Source organism: Mirounga angustirostris, unplaced genomic scaffold (assembly GCF_029215605.1).
Source record: "Mirounga angustirostris isolate CCGP_5_RB_7025 unplaced genomic scaffold, mMirAng1.0.hap1 SCAF_5, whole genome shotgun sequence".
Lineage (NCBI taxonomy): Eukaryota > Metazoa > Chordata > Mammalia > Carnivora > Phocidae > Mirounga > Mirounga angustirostris.
The window spans coordinates 51,366,773-51,387,565 of NW_026991713.1; the positions used below are offsets into that span (position 1 = coordinate 51,366,773).

At 45.1% G+C, this 20,793-nt stretch overlaps 1 protein-coding gene across 2 annotated transcripts in view; it reads right to left on the bottom strand.

The window, feature by feature from the left end:
* Positions 1-20,793, bottom strand: part of RASSF3 (Ras association domain family member 3) — a 142,849-nt gene that overhangs the window by 100,680 nt on the left and 21,376 nt on the right. Inside the window, exons 2-3 of one of the 2 annotated variants that reach the window (XM_064590963.1) lie at positions 19,349-19,491; positions 13,859-13,983 (exon numbers count right to left, since the gene is read on the bottom strand). In XM_064590963.1, coding sequence (XP_064447033.1) covers positions 13,859-13,983; positions 19,349-19,484 — 261 coding nt within the window. In that variant the 5' untranslated portion in view covers positions 19,485-19,491. The remainder of the gene's footprint in view (positions 1-13,858; positions 13,984-19,348; positions 19,492-20,793) is intronic. The other variant, XM_064590964.1, reaches the window with a different exon arrangement.

Genomic DNA, 20,793 nt, shown 5'->3' on the forward strand with positions numbered 1-20,793 from the left:
AAAATCTTTAAAAAAAAAAAAAAAGAAAGAACAGAGCAGGACAAACTCAGAGACCAACTGCCATTGGTAAGGATATTTCCAGGAGCCTCCTCCACCAGCAAGTTAACATCTGGAAGCCTGACTCTTCAGGCGCTGCCTGGTTTCCACCCCCCCTGCTTCTCCATTGCTACAAAACTTTCCTGTTATGGATCGTTCCCGTCACTGGAATTCAAAATTCTCTTGACAGGTAGGTAAGACGTTGTCTCTCCTGAGCGTGTCCTGTGGGTTCTGCTTTACCTCCACAGAGCACCTGCTGGGGTCAGCCTTTCTGGAGTCAGAGCGTCCCCTGAGGTATAAATATTTACATGTTTCAGGAAAATGCTTTCAGATGAAGTAACTGCCAATTCCTTGTACCCATCCTGATTGGCTTCCAAGGAGCCAGGAAGCAGACAGAGTTAAAAGGACATAACCTTGAGCCAGGTTTCTTGACACTTCTTTTAACCTGGAATCTGGCTTGCCAGAGGATGGACACCCCCCTCAAGCTCCTCCTCCGGCAGAACAGTACACTCCGAGATGGCAGAATCCTTACTGTTTCAGTGCTCACAGAACCCTGTGAGAAATGCCATGACTGACATTAATACAAAAGCAGCTTAGATTCTTGTGAGGGTTGTTCATATAAGTGAGGGGGTGTTGGTGGGGGAGGGGGTGGGAGGCAATGCAGGCCGCTAAATAGCTCTTTAGACAATTTTTCCCTTTGTTCCTGGCTGCCGGCTAGAAGTATGTTTCAATTTACTAGTCAGCTAGTTAAGGGAGACACACACATGGTGGCTGACCAAAAAAAGAGGCCAGTATGAAAAGATATTAAAATTCAAAACACACTTCAGAGCCGGCCTTCTCAAATTCCATGGTCGCAGGAGAATTCATAAATCAGAAATGAGGTCAAGTGATGGTGTTGAGTTCAGCTTTGTTTGTCCCTTGATATTATGATGATGCCCAGATGAGAAATATCAAGGAGAAAAGGCCAAGCTGGAACATCTGTTCTCCTTACCCATCAGCCACAAAACATCAGTTTTTAGGAAGACACCAAAATAAGCATTGCAAGAGAGAAATGCATATAATCAGTGCCTGTCCACTTTTTAATTAAATCAGTCATTGACAAAGATACAGCCTCTGTGTGGAGTTCAAGTTTCAAAGAAAACATTACATCCAGAAATCTATTCTCCAGAGTTTGTGCAACTCGTAGGGCAAAGTCTGAGGGAGCCAAGAGCAAATCTGAGCCCGCCACGGCCAAAGTTAGGGTGAGCCACAGACATTCACAAGCCTAAGGATGAGAAGGAAGTCAAATGCATTATAGTCAAGTCCTATGACTTTTTTTGAGTTGGTTTTTTGAAAAGCCCTAGGAATACATTTCCCCCATAGGAATGATGATGTTGAGAGAGTTGTGTTCTCAAGTCAGTCCATAGAATTCTATTTGACACAGTGTAACTCAAGTCACCTCTACTTCCAATCACCTTAAGATCCCTAAGCCTATGCCTTTGAGCCCCTAGGATGACACTGCTGATCTGGAGGAGGGAGGTACTGGTTGTAACTCATGGCAACGTTGGGAGGAAAACTTCAGCAGTCAGATGGAAGGGGCCAGCACTGTAGACGTGCAAGTTGTGCACTGCACAAAGCACCTGGCTGGGGTCTAGATGGAGGCTAAAATCTAGCCTTCCTTCACCAGGCAAGCTGGGGATCTTGGGGGGAGGCTGCAGATGCCAGAGAAGGAGTTTTTTTCTAATATGTGCTAAAAACTGTGCCCCAGTGGAACTCTGGATGCTTCAACAGCAACAATGAAAGATGGTTTTTCTAGAAGGGGGTGTCAAGAGTTGTGAGTAGGGGTGCCCGGCTGGCTCAGTCATGGAGCACGCAACTCTTGATCTCCGGGTTATGATTTCGAGCCCCACATTGGGTATAGAGAGTAGTTAAAAAAAAAAAAATGAAAATCTTAAAAAAAAAAGTGGGGAGTAATTTTGGTAGAAGAGGTTGTCAGTGGGGGAGAAGCAAGAGAGAAGCTGCTACCCACATACACATTTTGATTTCTCGGTCACTGAATTCTGGAGTGGGTATAAACATGTCCTAACCAGAACCTCTCTGGAAGCAAAACTGAATCCTCACCAACTGTCCTCATGTTCCTCTTTGAGAGTCCCTAATTGCCTGGCTACTTCCTGTTAGTTCACTCAAAAAAGGCTCATTACACCCTAAGGTTTATGCTAGGAGGTGAATGAAAACGAGATACCTTTTGGAATTTTCTGTAGAGTGGGAGCCCCACACAGATGAGGAAGCGCCCATCTACAGCTCCTGCACTGGTGGAATCCAGAGGCTATTCTGGAAACAGAGAGGGGAGAAAGAAAGGATGGCCACCATGTACTATGTTGGGAGGTGTGAGGAAAAGTAGCTGTGGAAAATGTCTCTGGGGGTGTCTGGCTGGTTCAGTTGGTAGAGCATTATGACTCTTGATCTCAGGGTCATGGATTCAAGCCCCATGTTAGGCATAGAGCTTACATTTGGCAAGAAAAGAAAAGGAAAAGGGGCATCTGGGTGGCTCAGCTGGTTGAGCTTCTGACTTAATTTCAGCTCAGGTCATGATCTCAGGGTTGTGGGCTCCACATTCGGCCCCAAATCTGCTTGTCCCTCTCCCTCTGCTCCCCACCCCCCCGTGTGTGTGCTCTCTTTTAAATAAATAAATAAATAAATAAATAAATAAATAAATAAATAAATAAATAAATAAATAAATCTTTTAATAAAATAAAAATAAATTAAAAAGAAAAAATTGTCTTTGACCCAAGTTGAATGGGGATGTGATCCTTACCAAGGCCTAGGGTCCTACAATGCAATACAAGGAAGAAAAACGAGCAAATGGTAAAAATGGCAAATTTTTTGTTTTATGTATTATAACACACACGTTTAAAAAAGAGCAAACAAGCAAATACCCACAGACACACACCCCAGGCTGGCAGGGAAAGGCATGGGGGTGGAGCCAAAGACTCTCCCAGCATGCCCCTGGACTGAGAGGGCATGGGGGTGGAGCCAAAGACTCTCCCAGCATGCCCCTGGACTGAGAAGGCATGGGGGTGGAGCCAAAGACTCCCCCAGCATGCCCCTGGACGGAGAGAAGCCAGGGCGCCTTTCCCCGCCTGGTGGAGGAGGCTTCATTTCTCCGGGCAGCGGCCGCGGAAGGGGGTGCAGAAGGGGAGACAGGACGCCCTGCAGCGCAAGGGTCCTGAAGGCAGCTCCCGCGTTTGGGGCCACCTCTGGCCCACCAGCAGCTCCCTCAGTGAGACTTTGCGAGCCTCTGTCAGGGAAGGGTTTTTAGCAGTCACAGTCCCAGAAGTGTGTTATTTAGGGTACGTTAATTGTCGTAGGGAATCCCCAAATCCTACTCCGCGGACTGTAGTCATTCAGGGCCCGGCTCCTTCCACCCATGGCTCCCCTCCACGTCCCCCAGCTGCCCAAAGCTGTCTCCACCCAGCCAGTGGATGAGAAGAGAGAGCGGTGGCTGGGGTGGGAGGTGTGGGGGCCAGCCTGAGAGGGGCCCACTTCCACTCACGTTTCATTGGCAGGAGCTCGGTCACGTGGCCACCCTTAACGCAAGGGAGGCTGGGAAATGTATGCCCCGGAAGAAGAAGAGACTATAGATCGATGTCTAGTGCCAGTCACTGTCTCTCCACAGAAAGGAAGTTCTAGGTCGGGGCCCGCGAGGGGGGTGGGGTGGGGTGGGGGTGGCATTCCTTCCATTTCTTTGTACTTTGTACTTGCTCAAGCCAGAGGCTTGCTGCTGCTGCTGTGACTGATTAACTTCAGGATCGAGAACCAGAGTGTGACTCTCACTCCTTGGGTTCAGGTCAAGTGTCACCCTGGGGAATCACCGTGGTCACCCACGCCTCTGTCTCTTGGCCCCGCTCCTGCAACGGGCTTCTTCGAACCAGGCCTCCTTTGAAATCGATCTGCCGCAACAGTTGCAGACCGCAGCTGCTCCCCTCCTCTGCGGCCAGTAGCAAGAGAATCAATTATCCCTGCCCTCCGCGAATTGCGACATCTGCTGATCTGCCAAAGGCTAGGATTCAAGATGTCAGCCCTGGCCCATAAAGCTGTACTTAATCTGGACCTAATCACGGGAACAACTGCTTTTTGCCTTTGGTCCTCACCTGGCAACAACACAAACACCACCTGAGACTTTCAAGAGTCTGGAATCCCTACCCCTCAGGGGAGATCCAGGGATAGACACACACCATAACCTCCATTTTACAGATGGAATGTGTACAGAATGGTTAGAAAAGTCAATGTTCTGTTCGTCTGCAGCAAACCTGCCCACCATCTTTACATCTAAGCCTCACTATGGGCTTCTGACAGTAATAGCATGTGGTCTATTGGTCTCTGCCTAGGAAAATTCTTGAGTATGTACATGTGGAAACTTCAATTCATATTGTTTTAGAGCTCTCAAAGCAATGACTGAGCCATTGGGATTTAGGGCTTGATCTCCTTTCGGGACCCTTTCCGGACTTCTGGATCTGCTTAGTATACTTACTGAGTGCCCACTAGGTCCAGGGCCCTGCTGGACACTAGATTTTGAAGCCAATGGCTTTCCTTCCAGTGAATTCTGCTTTGGAATGTGTTTTTCAAATGTTCTGCAACAGTGCTGCGCAAATGGATTAAATGATAAAATAAAAAAAATGTAAAACAAGATAGTTCACATTCCTTGGGAGAAAAAAGCAGAAATGTCTAGGATGGTGAGCATTCTTAGAAAAGTTTCCCTCCTCTTTTATTCTGGATAGAGTTCCATCAGCAAGACTCTTTAGTCCTTTGGGGATTGGTGAACAGAACAAAAAGATGTTGTCCCCCTCAGCACCCTCCTGACCCACACCCCAAATTGAAGCAAGACATTTTTGTCTGCTCATGGACCTTTTGTTTCTTGCTCACATGATCATTGTAGTTCACCTTATTCTATTACTTACGAATGTTGAATTTAGTTTTGAGGTTAAAAATTTATGTAAAAGTGTTGAGACTTAACTAATTGTTTTTCAAAGAACATTATTGCTTCTCTGTTAGAGATGGCAGCTTGTATAAATGTGATGGGGGAGAGGAGGTATTTACTGAATTTAGAGGCTAACAAAAAATTATCAGCCCCCAATCCAATAAAATTAGGATAGTAGTCATCAGAGGGCAGGGGCCCTGCACATATGTGTTTATAAAAGATTCTCTTGAAATTATACATATTCCGTTGTCAACTAGCAAATATTGTCTATCACTTGAGAGGTGAAGTCAATAGTGACAATTGACAGTGTTTGGGACAATAACCCCAGCTTTTAGGATGCTGGATATTGAAAGCCAAGATCATCTAAGTCAATGATCAAAATCTGCAACAACATTGGATGTGCACAGACTGTGTACAGCGAAGGTACCATTCATTCATTCAGTACATATTTTTGAGACCCCAACCTGGGCCAGGCTGGGATAGACAGGCATTAGGGATGCAGCCATGAACTAAACAGACACAGCCCTTTCTCTGATGAAACTGACATTCTAGGGGCACCTGGCTGGCTCAGTGGGTAGAGCATGGGACTCTTGATCTTGGGGTTGTGAGCTTGAGCCTCATATTGGGTGTAGAGCTTACTTAAAAATCTTTTAAAAAGAGAGAGAGAGGGGCGCTTGGGTGGCTCAGTCATTAAGCATCTGCCTTCGGCTCAGGTCATGATCCCAGGGTCCTGGGATGGAGCCCCTCATCGGTCTCCCTGCTCCGCGGGAAACCTGCTTCTCCCTCTCCCACTCCCTCTACTTGTGTTCCTGCTCTCACTGTCTCTGTCAAATAAATAAATAAAATCTTAAAAAAAAGAGAGAGAGAGAGAGAGAAACTGACATTCTAGATGAGGGAGACAAAGAAGATAGTAAGTGACATGAAAAAGATAAAACAGGGTAATATAGGATAATGGTGGAATGGGGGCTACTTTCATTTGGATGGCCAGGGAAGGCCTCATTGAGAAGGTGACATTTGAACTAAAATCTAAATCAAGGTTCAGTTTGAGAGAAACCCTGGGGAGAATATTCCAAGCAGAGTGAACAACAAAGGAGCTCAGGACTGAGCTTGGCATATTTAAGGGACAGAACAAGAGTCAGCAGAGCTGTTATATAGTGATTGAATAGGGCAACGGTAGGAGCCAAGATCAGCAAGGTAGGCAGGGGCTAGGTCATAAAGGGCCTTGTAAGGCATGGTAAAGAATGCAGATTTTATTTTATTTTTCTTAAAGATTTTACTTATTTATTAGAGAGAGAGAGAGAGAGAGAGAGAGCACGAGTTGGGGGAGGGGCAGTGGGAGAAGGAGACGTAGACACCCCGCTGAGCAGGGAGCCTGACATGGGGCTCAATCCCAGGACCCCAAGGTCATGACCTGAAGTCAGACCCTTTACCAACTGAGCCACCCAGGCGCCCCAAATGCAGATTTTATTTTAAGGGCAGTAGGGGTTTAAGCAAGTGTGTGATGTAATCTGATTGACATTTTACAAATATCCTCTGGCTGCTGCTGGGTGTTAAGAGAAGCAGGAAACATGGTAGTAGGAGGTCGCCCTAGGGGTAGAAGTGAGAGATGATGGTGGCTTGGACAGGAGTGGCAGCAGTGGATGCGGAGAAAAATGGACAGACATGGGTTGTATTTTAGAGTCAGAGCCAACTGAATCTGCTCATTGGATGTGGGGAGAAAGGGAGAGAAGAATGGAGGAAGCTTTCCCTGTTTTTAGTTTGAACAGTTGTTCAACTAAAGAGAGAGAGATATCATTTGTTTAGAAGGGAAAGATGGGGGCAAAGGTGGGGAGGGGCAGTATGGGAAAAGGATGAAAAAGTACGAGTTTGCTTTTGAGATACTTTTCATCCACTCATGTGGAGATACCAAGAAGGCAAGGGGCCCCTGGCTGGCTCAGTCATAGAGCATGTGATTCTTTTTTTTTTTTTTTTAAAGATTTTATTTATTTATTTGAGAGAGAGAGAATGAGAGAGAGCACATGAGAGGGGGGAGGGTCAGAGGGAGAAGCAGACTCCCTGCAGAGCAGGGAGCCCGATGCGGGACTCAATCCAGGGACTCCAGGGTCATGACCTGAGCCGAAGGCAGTCGCTCAACCAACTGAACCACCCAGGTGCCCCTAGAGCATGTGATTCTTGATCTCAGGGTGGTGAATTTGAGCCCCATGTTGGGCATAAAGATTACTTAAAAAAAAAAAAAAAAAAAAGGAGGCAGGTTGAACTATCACAGAATTGCCTAGAATGGTCCTCCTCCCCACGACGTCTAAGGAGATTCTATAAGCAAGATAAATGCTACCAAGATGCAGACCACTCCCTGAAGCAGGAATGGGGAGGTTCCATGGGGTATTTTTTGTTATATGGTGCCCTCTATGCTACGCAAGTGCATTATACAGGGGTCCTATCTGCAAAATAATTCTGACTCTAGTATCACTGAGCTGTTCAGTGGTCCTACCTGGGACTCACTACCCCTAAGGAGCTCTTAAAAAGGGAAGGCACAGTTTTGCTTGTCACCATGCAGCATCTAATCCTGGGGCCAGGAATGCGAAATGTGCTACCTTGGGAAAGTTTATTTAGAACTTCTAAGTCTGTCTTTCTTCATCTTTAGAATGAGGACACTCGATGAAATCATCTCTGAGGTTCAATCCAGCCTCGTTAGTCCATGACTCACAAGACATACAAACAATAGTGATATAAGCAGCCTTCAGGGGACCTGGCAGGAGGCTGTGATGGCCAGGAAAACACGCCATTCAGATCTCCTGCGGAGGGGGCATGTGTGACTGAGGGCCACAGCTGCTGACATCCGGATCCACCCCGTGCTGGACTGGGCACCAGTCTTCCTACAGGCTGCTCCCAGCCAACCACTGAGCAAGGAGGCGACTAATACAGGCCGCTTCTTGCCAGACCTTGACCCCTTTAATGAACAACTTTGTTGTTTGTTTCCGTCCTTTTAAATTTTTAAAAAACCACTTTATTGAGGTATGACTGGCATAAAAAAAAGCTGTACATATTTAATGCATACAACTTGACGAGTTTGCAGATAACTACATACCCCTTACCACAATCTATGCCATAAACATATCTATCACCTCCAAAAGTTTCCTCCTGCCCTCTTTATCATCATCATTATTCTGTGATAGGAACACTTAACATAAGATCTATCCTCTTAGCAAATTTTAAAGATTTTATTTATTTGAGAGAGAGAGAGAGCATCAGTGGGGAGAGGGGCAAAGGGAGAAGGAGAGGGAGAAGCAGACTCCCCACTGAGCAAGGAGCCCGATATGGGGCTCAATCCCAGGACCCGGGGATCATGACCTGAGCTGAAGGCAGACGCTTAACAACTGAGCCACCCAGGCGTCCCCTCTTAGCAAATCTTAAAGTATAAAATACAGAATTATTCACTACAGGCACTATGCCATACGGCAGATCTCTGGAAGATCTTCATCTTTTTTTACTTTTTCACTTTTTAATTTTTTTTAATTTTTATTTTATTTATTTTATTTATTTGACAGAGAGAGACACAGCAAGAGAGGGAACAGGAGCAGGCTTCCTGCTGAGCAGGGAGCCCTATGCGGGGCTTGATCCCGGGACCCCAGGATCATGACCTGAGCCGAAGTCAGACACCCAACCAACAGAGCTATGCAGGTGCCCCTATGATGGAGACTTTTTAAAAAAGTTAAAAAAAAAAAATTTTTTATGTAATCTCTACACCCAGCGAGGGTCGAACTCACATCAAGAGTCACATGCTCCACCACTTGAGCCAGTCGGGTGCCCCAGGATGGAGACTTTTGATGGTATAACAAAGGTGCAAATCCATTAAAGATTTTTTTTTTTCCCAGCAAACTTACCCCCCAATGAGGGGCTTGAACTCACGACCCCAAGATCAAGAGTTGCATGCTCCACCAACTGAGCCAGCCAGGTGCCCCACCAGTGATTGTTTTTTTGTTTGTTTGTTTGTTTAATTTTTATTTATTTGACAGAGAGATAGACAGAAGAGCACAAGCAGAGGGAATGGCAGAGGGAGAGGGAGAAGCAGGCTCTGCACTGAGCAGGGAACCTGATGCGGGACTCGATCCCAAGACCCTGAGATCATGACCTGAGCCGAAGGCAGACGCTCAACCATTTGAGCCACCCAGGCGCCCCCCACCAGTGATTGTTTTAAAAGAAAACTTCGAACACGTCACTCTCTTTCCAAAACCACGTGCTGGTTCTCCATTTCACTCAGAATAAAAGCCAAAATCTGTTCAGTGGGCTACGATCCCCTCCATCCCCCCCATTCTTCTTCCCTTATGTTTCTCCTCCCCACTCCCTCTCCTCCGGCCACACTGGCCTCCAACAGGCCAGGCTCACTCCTGCCCAGGGCCTGGGCACCAGCTCTTCCATTTGTCTGCAATGCTCCTTCCCAGGTATCCGCAGGGCTCACTCCTTACCTTTCAGTCTTTCTCAGATGTCACCTTTGCAATGAAACGCATCGCAACCACACTAAAGCATTTGAAAACCACCACCCCTGGGCACTCCAGATTCTCTTATCCTTTTTCTACTTCTGTTCTTCCAAAGCACTTATCAGTACCTGTTGTACTGTGTCATTTGATGATACATTTTATTTATAATATATTGGTTTATGGTCCGTTTTCTCCCCCCAAGAATATAAGCCCCACAAAGGCAGGGATTTTTGTCGATTCTGATCACATGGTTGGCATTCAATGAATATTTCTAGAATGAAGTGCCTGAAGACAATAAAGCAGGGTGCGGTGAGAGAGAGTGACTGAGTGGGCTACTTTAGATAAGATTACTCGCTAGGCCATGAACTCCTTGAGGGAAAACAGGGGCTGGCTCTGTCGGGGGAGCATGAGACTCTTGATCTCGGGGTTGTAAGTTTGAGCCCCACGTTGGGTGTAGAGATTACTTAAAAATACCATCTTAAAAATATAGATGATAGGGGCGCCTGGGTGGCTCAGTTGGTTAAGCGACTGCCTTCGGCTCAGGTCATGATCCCGGAGCCCTGGGATCGAGTCCTGCGTCGGGCTCCCCGCTCTGCAGGGAGCCTGCTTCTCCCTCTCCAACTCCCCCTGCTTGTGTTCCCTCTCTCGCTGTGTCTCTCTGTCAAATAAATAATAAAAATAAAATCTTTCAAAACAATATAGATGATAGATACCTAGATAGATGATAGATAGATGGATATTCAGTCAATTCTGTCAGAATGCAGAGGAATGGTCTTAATCTTAAGACTGAGAGAGTACTATGTTTGCTGCACAAATTTGAGGGATGAGGTTAAATGACTTAACCAGGGCCACCAGCTAGTAGCGTGGCAGGCCTTGGATCTGGCTCTTAGTCACAGCGCATAGGTAGGCTGTGCACATACTGGAAAGTGCCATAGAAGGAAGTAGGGCCGCCATCTTTGAGGGTTATGGAGAGTCCTAACATTTTCTCCTGTCCGCCCTCCGCCCTTCAGAATTTAAATAAGGGTGAAACCAAGATCAAATAGTCATCTCAGGCAAGTTTGAGGGGGGAAGGAGTGACAGAAGCAGTAGTCTGAGTAGGCTGGTGGCCCTATTGCTTCAGCAGCCAGCCGGCAGGGCTGGAAAGTTTGCTGACTCTGTGGAATGAGCTTCAGCTCTTTTTCTTTTTGTTTTTAAACAAGGATATATCTCCTTTACATTGCCAGTGGGAAAAGAGAAAAAAGAGGAAGGGAAGGAAAGAAAGCTTTAATAGAGGGTTGAGCCTGTCGATAAAATCTGTTTTATTTTTCTCATTTGTAAAACCATTTAACCTCTGTACGCTTCAATCTTCTCATCTGTAGAAATAAAAATAGTATTCTGCTGATAGAATTGTGATAGGCGTGAAATGAAATAATAGGTGGCAAGCACACGGAAGTTTAATTAATGTTAACAATGCAAGTAATAGTGATATGATATGTTTACACCTTAGTTCTGCCCATAAATGCACAATAAATATGAGCAATGATTATACATTCGCTGTTTTCCATTGGAATCGGGCAAACATGCGAACATGCGGTAATCAGGGCTAGAGCACCCTCTGGTGGCGTAGCTGCCACCAACTCCACCAGCTGTCCCGACCTCCCCCTCCATGGGGCCAGAAGAGAAGGCTCTGTCCTGCTGTTAACCACCGGGCCACACCCACCCAAGAAGAGCCGCGGGGAGGCCACGCGACAGGTGCTCCCATCACAAAATGTTACCATTAACTCAGAATGATGAAGGATTCCCTGCGTTTGACTTTGAGCCCTATGAAACTAGCTGGCAGTCAACCATTTCTGACTCATGATAATGGCAAGTTCATAGGGTTGAGGCTAATAATTGCTGCTGGATGGGGAGTAAGTAAAAACTTGAGTGTGTAAAGTGCTAAACCAAGGAAACCAAACACACGACGACTTAAGAATGACTTTGTGGCCTGTGGGGTCTAGAGGTAAAAGAGGAACAACTTCTCATACTTAGTCAAACCCCTCAGTTTATAGTTGAAAAGTGCTTTTCAAACATCTTTCAAAGTCCTCACCATATCAGAAAGTGGCAGGAAAATAAGAGTGAGAGAATTCTTTTCTTGGTTCTTTGGCCAAATTCTATGGTTTCCAGGAGATTCTGCTTGAATCCTTCTTTTCAAGGGTCTTCACTGAATTGAAATCGTTCTGCAGTTTCTCCTACTCTCAGTGGCCGAGGCCAACAGCATTGGGAATTACAATTAGACTGAGAGATCTTGTAACACAATCAGCTAATACACACTTCCTAAAGTTTAATATCCTGAGGCTAGAGATATTGCCAACCCTCAGAATCCTGTTAATGACTTTGGAACAATTACACTTGTCATTTTGCACATTTAAAGCCAATAAGAGAAAATCAGAGTATCGAATCCCAATTCACAAGAGTGGATTGATGAGGTAGAATGTTAAAACCATGTATTATAGCACCACATTTTGGGTATGCCTCATGAGAAAAAAATATTCAAGCTCTGACAGGAGTCTCATCACCACAGGATAGGTACATGTCATTTTCCTGGAGATGTACATACAGTAAATGATCTGCTAGAGTGGCATTCCCAGTTGGGGGTTATTCTTACTCTAATATGGAGGAATTTTATACTCAGCCTGCTGGGAAGACTGTTTTCACAATGTTCTACGTGGCTCCGTCTTGCAAACCAAATCTGGGTCTCCCCAAAATGTCAACTTCTAAATCTTACATTTTACAATTTTAAAATTACTGAACTAAAATAAGTATCAAATTATCATTTTCTAAAACTTTTAGAGAGCTCAATATTACTTTTTAAAAAATCTATACAAGAGGGGCGCCTGGCTGGCTCAGTCGTTAAGTGTCTGCCTTCGGCTCAGGTCATGATCCCAGGGTCCTGGGATCAAGCCCCGCATCGGGCTCCCTGCTCAGCAGGGAGTCTGCTTCTCCCTCTCCTGCTCCCCTGGCTTGTGTTCCCTCTCTCGCTGTGTCTCTCTGTCAAATAAATAAATACATCTTAAAAAAAAAATCTATACAAGAAAAAAGGATCTATACAAGAAAAGAATGTAAATGATTCAAGCACTGGGAGCTCAGGTACCTTCTGAGAAACTTCTTAAAGCATTTGTTTAAACCTTGCACTTGAACTCCGTATTTTTTTTTCAAGCCGAACAAGCATATATTTGTTCTCCTTAGAGCTTCTCATAATACCTCTGTTATCCTCTCTGCTCACTCCAAAGGCATCCTATTAATTACAAACTGCATCCCTAATCCAAGCTTTTCTTCCTGAGATGAAGGCATATTCTGAAGTTAGTTCTAAGGCTGACACAACTTTGCAGGGCCTCCAGGAGGCTCCCGTTGTAAAATTCACATCAGTCATTACTTAATATGAAGCCGTCAGTTTGCCAGAAAAGCTAGTCTTTGTGCCCTTTACAGACTCCCCATTTGTGTCCTGTGCCCCCGCCAAGCACCATCAAGTCGAACGGGGACTCAGAAGATGTGAACCACACACGCTGAACATACTCCGCACAGCAGCGATTACTGTTCTTACCAAGAGTTAACTTTGTTAGGGGAAAAACCAGTGGCAAAACCACGGATCTGGTCTTTTGTACTCAGCACTGCTCAGGGGGCAATGAGGAATCGGCTTCATGGCCCCAAATTAAATAATAGTGTTATTCACATATGAAAGAAAGAATACGGCTGCCTACTTTTAGGAATCCTATTCAGATACAGCAGTGAGCTCCCAGAAATTGACCAGACAATCAGAGATCATTTAATGCAAGTGTCCTCAACCTTATGGCAAAACACAAACGAACAAACAAACCAAAAAATCTTGATGGGTCAGGAGAGAAGACGCTAGAGATAGTCGAGTTTGCAGAGGAGCAGGCCTCAGGGCCAGTCACACCCCCTTCCTTTGGAAAATCTCGGCAAGGCAGGGAGAACAGTGAGGAGGGCGTTGAGGATCTACTGGGGAGTAGATCACTACCTCCTAGCTAGAGATCCTTGCTTTGATGGAACCCCTGACAACCGACGGATTCCCCAGCAGGGAGACACACACATTCACATTTCACATCCTGCTTTCAGTGGCAGGCAGGGCACCCGGCAACAAGACCACATTCAGAGCCTGGACAAGCAGTTGTGTACATGGAAGCCTCAGATCTTATTCCAGATCTGTTGGATGAACTATCAAATCATTCTCTCGGGTTATTTCTAAAATCACAACCCAGAGTCAAGCTTCTGACTGGACGGGCCCTGAGAAAAGGAGAAACGGGCTAGAGCCTGTGGAGATACTTGGGTAAGCCACGGGGGTAAGAAGACCATTCTCTGGCACATGAGAAATGGTACTGCCAAACTCAGAATGTCACCCAACAGTGCCTACCTGAGTATTCTTTTTGCTTGAATGTCTTACTTCGCGAGCTGGCACGCGGCTTGGTGCTTTCCCATTCTGTGGATAATCCAGATGTACCAGGTCTCGGCAGTAAGAATGACATATATATTTACCCTCTGAAAGAGAGAGCACGTGAGGTTCCTGGTTAGATACGTGTGGCAGAGGGAAAGTGAAGCCCCCAAACCAAAAGCCAGCGTCTGACCTAGAGTAACGAATATGTGTTTGTGTGAGGCCCATTTGTTCACAGCAGTATGCGGGGCCATTTAAACCTCGACCGTCTTGGCCTTCATTGAAATCTAAACATAATATATCGGTGAATATATTTCACAAAGACGGGGATTAGGCTACTCTATTTTTTTGTGTCTGCAATTTTTCAATTGAGATAAAGTTCACATAATGTAAAATTCACCATGTTAAAGAGTAAAATCCAGTCTTTTTTAGTATAGTCATAATGTTGTGCAAACATGATCTAATTCCAGAACACTCCATTCACCCCAAGGACAAATCCCTTACCTGTTAGCAATCACTGCCCATTTCCTTCTTCCTCTAGCCCCTGGCAACCACGAATCTACTTTCTGTGGATTTGCCTTTTCTGGACATTTCCCATGTATAGAATCATACAGTCTGTGGCCTTTTGCGTCTGGCTTCTTTCAACCAGCAGGTGGTGGCACATATCAGAATTTCATTCTTTTTTATTGTTGAATAATATTTAATTGCCTGGAAGGGACACATTTTGTTTATCCACTTATCGGTTGATAGATATTGGGTTGTTTCCATTCCTAGGAATGGAATTTCTGGGTCATATGGTAAACTCTGTTTAATTTTAACAGACTGCCAAACTGTTTTCCAATGTAAATGTCTTTAAAAGAGCTCTTTCTGGGGTGCCTGGGTGGCTCAGTTGGTTGAGCGACTGCCTTCGGCTCAGGTCATGATCCTGGAGTCCCGGGCTCGAGTCCTGCATCGGGCTCCTTGCTCAGCGGGGAGTTTGCTTCTCCCTCTGACCCTCCCCTCTCTCGTGCTCTCTCTCATTCTCTCTCTCAAATAAATAAAAATCTTTTTAAAAAGAGCTCTTTCAGCTACATTACAATACATAGATAAGAAATTCTACAACTCTGTTCACCAGCAAATAGAATTCTCACAATACTAGTCTAGTAATGGGATCCATTACATTATGAAGTACTTAAGGGACCTTATCATGAAATAACTTCACCCATTAAAGTAGTATTATCCAGATAAGAAAGACCCTGCAGGAAAATTTAGAGTGGGGATCTATTCATGGTTTTAATTCTAGCCAAGGATAAAGCAGTCTGTATCATCATCATCATCAAAATGTTTGTGTGTTGATGCTCTGATCAGACCTATAGGAGGGTAACAGGGACCTGGCTTACAAAATAGCATCCAAAGGTGACCTAGAAGTCAGAGCCTCTAGAGTCAAACTCAACTAATCTGCAGAGACTTATTCCTCACGCAGGTGTACATTCTTAAATCCACGAACAAAATGCTAGTGCCTACTTCATTCCAGGGCTTGTTAGACAGTTACCGGAAGACTCAGCACAGTGACAGAAGACTGAGTCTCTGCCCTCAGTGGGAGGAATGGGTACGAGAAGCGATCCTCACGATACAGTGTGGCAAATGCTATAACATTATGATGGGGACACAGAACCGGTATCTGCCCGCTTTTTGAACCTGGCAGAACCCCAGGCTTTCCCATGCATTCCCAGGCATGCCTCTCTACCTGAACACCCCCCACCGTTCTCCTTCCAGCGCCGCAAGCCTGAATGCATTTTTCCATCGCTTCTCAAGAAAGATTTGGGAGCTGCGGACTAAAGCTTAGAAGTCCTTGAGTCCTTTTAGGAAGAATCTGAACTGCAAAACACATGTCTTTGATATTTATAACTGGTCACAATAATGCTGGAGTTAATGTTCCATCTGTTATGGAAAATTAAACCTACTGAGCCGTCCTGTGATAGACGCTGGATGGCTCTGGTGTCTCCAACCTTCATTTGACTCATGCGAAATTTGGAAGCACATTTGCCTACGAGAAATAAAGCTCATTTGTGAACTGGCTTATAAATGAACTCAGATGATGAGACAGCGAAACAGCAGACCCGACGGAAGCATTTATCCCCAGCCCTGAAGGCCACCTGGGTCTTTCTAGCACATCAAAGGCAGAGAAAATTGAACCAACGTGGAGGCTCCTCGTCCTCCCAGCAGCCCAGGGACCAGCCGACTCAGAAGCAGAGGTAACCTACCGGGTCTGTGAGTTTTCTTCACCTGAAAGCTGATTTTGCCAGAGAGCTTATAAATGGCAGTTCCCATCTGTGAGCCCGGCTCGGCCGCGTAGCAAGAGAGAGGGAGAGAGAGAGAGAGAGAGACAGCTGAGGGCGACAGGCTGAGCAGGCCAGCCCAGGCTGACCTGTGTGCCTCAGCGCCCACCAGGAGGCTGGGCCTCCCTCCACTCCCTGGCTTCACGTATTTTCCAACTGGCCACCAGCACGCTCGGCAGTTCACTCATTGGGGCTGTCAAATGCTCACAACCATATCCATAAATCACGTGAGAGAGGTCAAGGGAGCATCTCCAGACCTCAGCAGTGATTGGAGATGCCTGTAATGTGGTTGTTGAGGCCTCTGGACACAGTGGAGGCAAGCTGGGTGATCTCTGGCCAGCTGTGCCTTCCTTTCTTCGATAAAACGAGGAAAACAATTGTCCGCATCTCACTGAGCTCTCATAAGTATGGAAAGTGCTTCCGGTGATGGTGCCATTACAGTGACTGCTCTACAGGGTTAGCCACTGATACCGTGTTGTTGCAAGAAACCCCGTGCTTTTCTTGTTGAGAAAATTTGCATTTGGGGGGCTCCTGGCTGGCTCAGTCAGAAGAGCATGTGACTCTTAGTCTCGGGGTCGTGAGTTTTAGCCCCATGTTGGGTATAGAGATTACTAAAAAAATGAATAAATCAATTTAAAAGAAGAAAATTTGCATTTGTGGGCAGGGTTAGTGACTCACTGGAGTAGTGGTTTCTAGCTATTTCCAAGAAACCCCACTTCATATGATAAATCAGATCACAATTCTCAGTGTTTCAGGGAAGGGACTACTGTAAAATAGCCACGGATGAGAAGAAGCAGGCTGCTCATTAGCATTTTCAATCAAATCCATAAAGGGGACTCTTTTCTATTTGCACCAATAATCCACAACCCAGCCTGAGAGCAAGAATCGCTGCCTGGTGTCATCCTTCCCTCTTGTGAGAACTCTTTCTAAGCCTTCTGTCCTCAGTGGCCACTTCCTGGTGGTCAGAAATCCCACAGGTATTCTGTTCCTGACAGCCCCTCACCTCTTGTTGACTTTGGGGTGATTTTACCCCTTGGGTGAACTCTCAAGACAGCCCTCCGAGAAGGGTTGTGTGGCTTCACTTCTCTGGTGTCCTGAGGAGAAGAAGAAGTGATCTCACCAAAGCCAGGTCTCGTGGAGGGGGGGCTCCAGGATTTGGTGCAAACCCTCATGGCACAAAAATAGCATTTCTTGTTTTTCAGCTGGCTCTGTCACTCACCAGCACGGAATCCACGTTCTCAGCTTTCATGTCTGTAAAACTAAGGGGCTTCAAGGTCACCTCTAAGATCTCTGTAAATTCTACTTTCCTCTGAGGTTCTGAAATGGGAGTTTGAACAACCTAGGGACAGAGGGATGCCATGGAATCCACGTGAGGTTAGAGGCTAAATATGGTTCATCTTTCAGGAGCATTGACATTATTTTTTCATAGTAAAACAAAACTAGGGATGTGATGAAATGCTATACCAAATTCTCAGTTGTTTTTTTTTTTTAAGAAAAAAGTGAGATTAAAATCATGTTCAGGGGCGCCTGGGTGGCTCAGTCGTTAAGCATCTGTCTTTGGCTCGGGTCATGATCCCAGGATCCTGGGATCGAGCCCCACATTGGGCTCCCTGCTCAGCGGGAAGCCTGCTTCTCCCTCTCCCATTCCCCCTGCTTTGTATTTTCTCTCTCGCTGTGTCTCTCTCTGTCAAATAAATAAATAAAATCTTAAAAAAGAAATCCCACATTCAACATGTGTAAATCAAAACTGCCTTCTTGGGGCACCTGGGTGGCTCAGTCGTTAAGTGTCTGCCTTCAGCTCAGGTCATGATCCCAGGGTCCTGGGATCGAGCCCTGCATCGGACTCCCTGCTCCGTGGGAAGCCTGTTTCTCCCTCTCCCACTCCCCCTGCTTGTGTTCCCTCTCTCGCTGTGTCTCTCTCTGTCAAATAAATAAATAAAAATCTTTAAAAAAAAATCATGTTCATTTTGGAAAAAATCGTGATGATGATTGAACAATAGTGTGAATATAATTAATGCCAGTGAATTGTATATTAAATGTGGTTAAAATAGCAAATTTTCAGTTATATATATTTTTACCACAATAAAACAAATTTAAAAAACAATGTTCAGGTAGACTAGAGAGTTCAGAAATAACCCATATTTACTTGGTCAATGAATTTTCGACAAAGGTACAAAGGCAATTCAGTGGAGAAAGGATGCTCTCTTTAACAAATGGTGCTGGGACAATTGGATATTCATATGCTTTTGCATATTTTAAAACAAATTGCAATTCGTACCCTTGCCATATACAAGAATTGATTCAAAATGGGTCATAGATCTAAATGCAAAAGCTAAAGTGGGGCGCCTGGGTGGTGCAGTTGGTTAAGCATCTGACTCTTGGTTTTGGTCCAGGTTGTGATCTTAGGGTCATGAGACTGAGTCCCATGTTAGGCTCCATGCTCGGCGTGGAGTCTGCTTGAGTTTCTCTCTCCTTTTCCCTCTGCTCTTCCCCCCTGCACTCTCTCTCAAACAAATAATTAAATCTTTTTAAAAAAATAAATGCGGGACGCCTGGGTGGCTCAGCTGGTCAAGCGACTGCCTTTGGCTCAGGTCATGATCCTGGAGTCTCAGGATCAAGTCCCGCATCGGGCTCCCTCCTCAGCAGGGGGTCTGCTTCTCCCTCTGACCCTCCCCTCTCTCATGCTCTATCTCATTCTCTCTCTCAAATAAATAAAATCTTTAAAAATAAAGTAAAATAAATGCAAAACCTAAAGCTATAAAAATTCTTGGAGAAAACAGGAGGAAATCTTTGTGACACTGGGTTAGGCAAAAATTTCTTAGAGAAGATGCCAAAAGTGTAATTAATAAGAGAAAAAACTGACAAGTCAGATTTCATCAAAATTAAGAACTTCTCTTCAAAAGACTGTTAGGAGAATGAAAAAACAAATCACAGGCTGAAAGATTTGCAAATCACATATCTGATACAAGAATATAATGAATCTCAAAATGTATAACTAGAAAGTAAACAATCAATTAAAAAACAGGCAAGAGATTTGAATAGACTTTATCCAAAAAAGATATACAGATGGCAAATAAGTGGATAAAAAGATGCTCAACATTATCAGTCATTAGAGAAATGCAAAATAAAACCACAATGCAATACTGCTACACACCTATTAGAATGGCTAAGACGGAAGGGACCACGGCAAGTGTTGGAGAAGAGCAAACAGAACTCCTTCGGTACGCGGCTGCTGGGTAGCCTGCAGTTTCTTCATAGGTCAGTATACATCTACCGTATGACCTAGTCATTCCACTCCTATGTATTTACCCAAGAAAAGGGAAAGCATATGTTTATACAAAGACTTGTACACAAATATTCATAGCTGCTCTATTTTTTCATTTATTTTTTTAAAAGATTTTCTTTTTAATTTATTCATTCAAGACACAGAGATACAGAGAGAGAGAGAGAGAACATGAGCAGGGGGAGAAGCAGAGGGAGGGGGAGAAGCAGACTCCCTGCTGAGCAGGGAGCCTGATGCGGGGCGCGATCCCAGGACCCTGGGATCATGACCTGAGCCAAAGGCAGACGCTTAACTGACTGAGCCACCCAGGCGCCCCTCATTTATTTTATTATTTATTTTATTTTTTTAGAGAGAGAGAGTGCATGAATATTGGTAGAAGGAGCAGAGGGAGAGAGAGAGAGAGAATCTGAAGCAGACTCCATGCTGAATGCAGAGCCCGATGCAGGGCTTGATCCCACGACCCTAAGATCATAACCTGAGCTGAAATTACGAGTCAGATGCGCAACTGATTGAGCCACACAGGTGCCCCTATTTTTTTAAAGTAGGCTCTATGCCTAGCGTGGGGCTGGAAGTCATGACCCCGAGATTGAGAGTCACATGTTCTATCTACTGAGCCAGCCAGGCACCCCAGGTAGCTCTATTTTTAATAACCCCAAACTGGAAACAATGCAAATGTTTATAAACAGGTGAATGGACAATTCAAATTGTAAAACAATGAAACACTATTCAGTCACTTAAAAAAATGAAGTAATTTGGGGGCACCTGAGTGGCTCAGTCAGTTGAGCTTTGCCTTTGGCTCAGGTCATTATCTTGGGGTCCTGGGATTGAGCCCCGTGTTGGGCTCCCCACTGAGCAAGGAATCTGCTTCTCCCTCTCCCTCTGCCCCTCTCCACTCTTGTGTTCTCTCTCGCTCTCAAATAAAATCTTTTAAAAAATGAACTAATTTGATATAATACACAACAATGTGGATGAATTTCAGGATAATTATGCTGCGTGAAAGAAGCCAGACAAAAAAGAGTACACATTCTGTGATTCCACTTATATAATTGTTCAGAAATGCAAACTCATCTATAGCAACAGAAAGCACATGGGGGTGAGAAGGGCAAGAGGGGTGAAAAGGAAAGATAATAAAGGGGCATGAGGAAGTTTTGGGGAGTGATGGATAGGTTCAATATATTGACTATTGTGACTCCCAAGGTTATGGGGTCAAGGTGTTTTGAGATGGGAGTAGCTTGGTAGCAAAGTATATTAAGTCTAAGGCCTAAGGTAGCAGGGTAAATGCATAGTACTCGAGGGGGGAACATCTAATCAAGCCG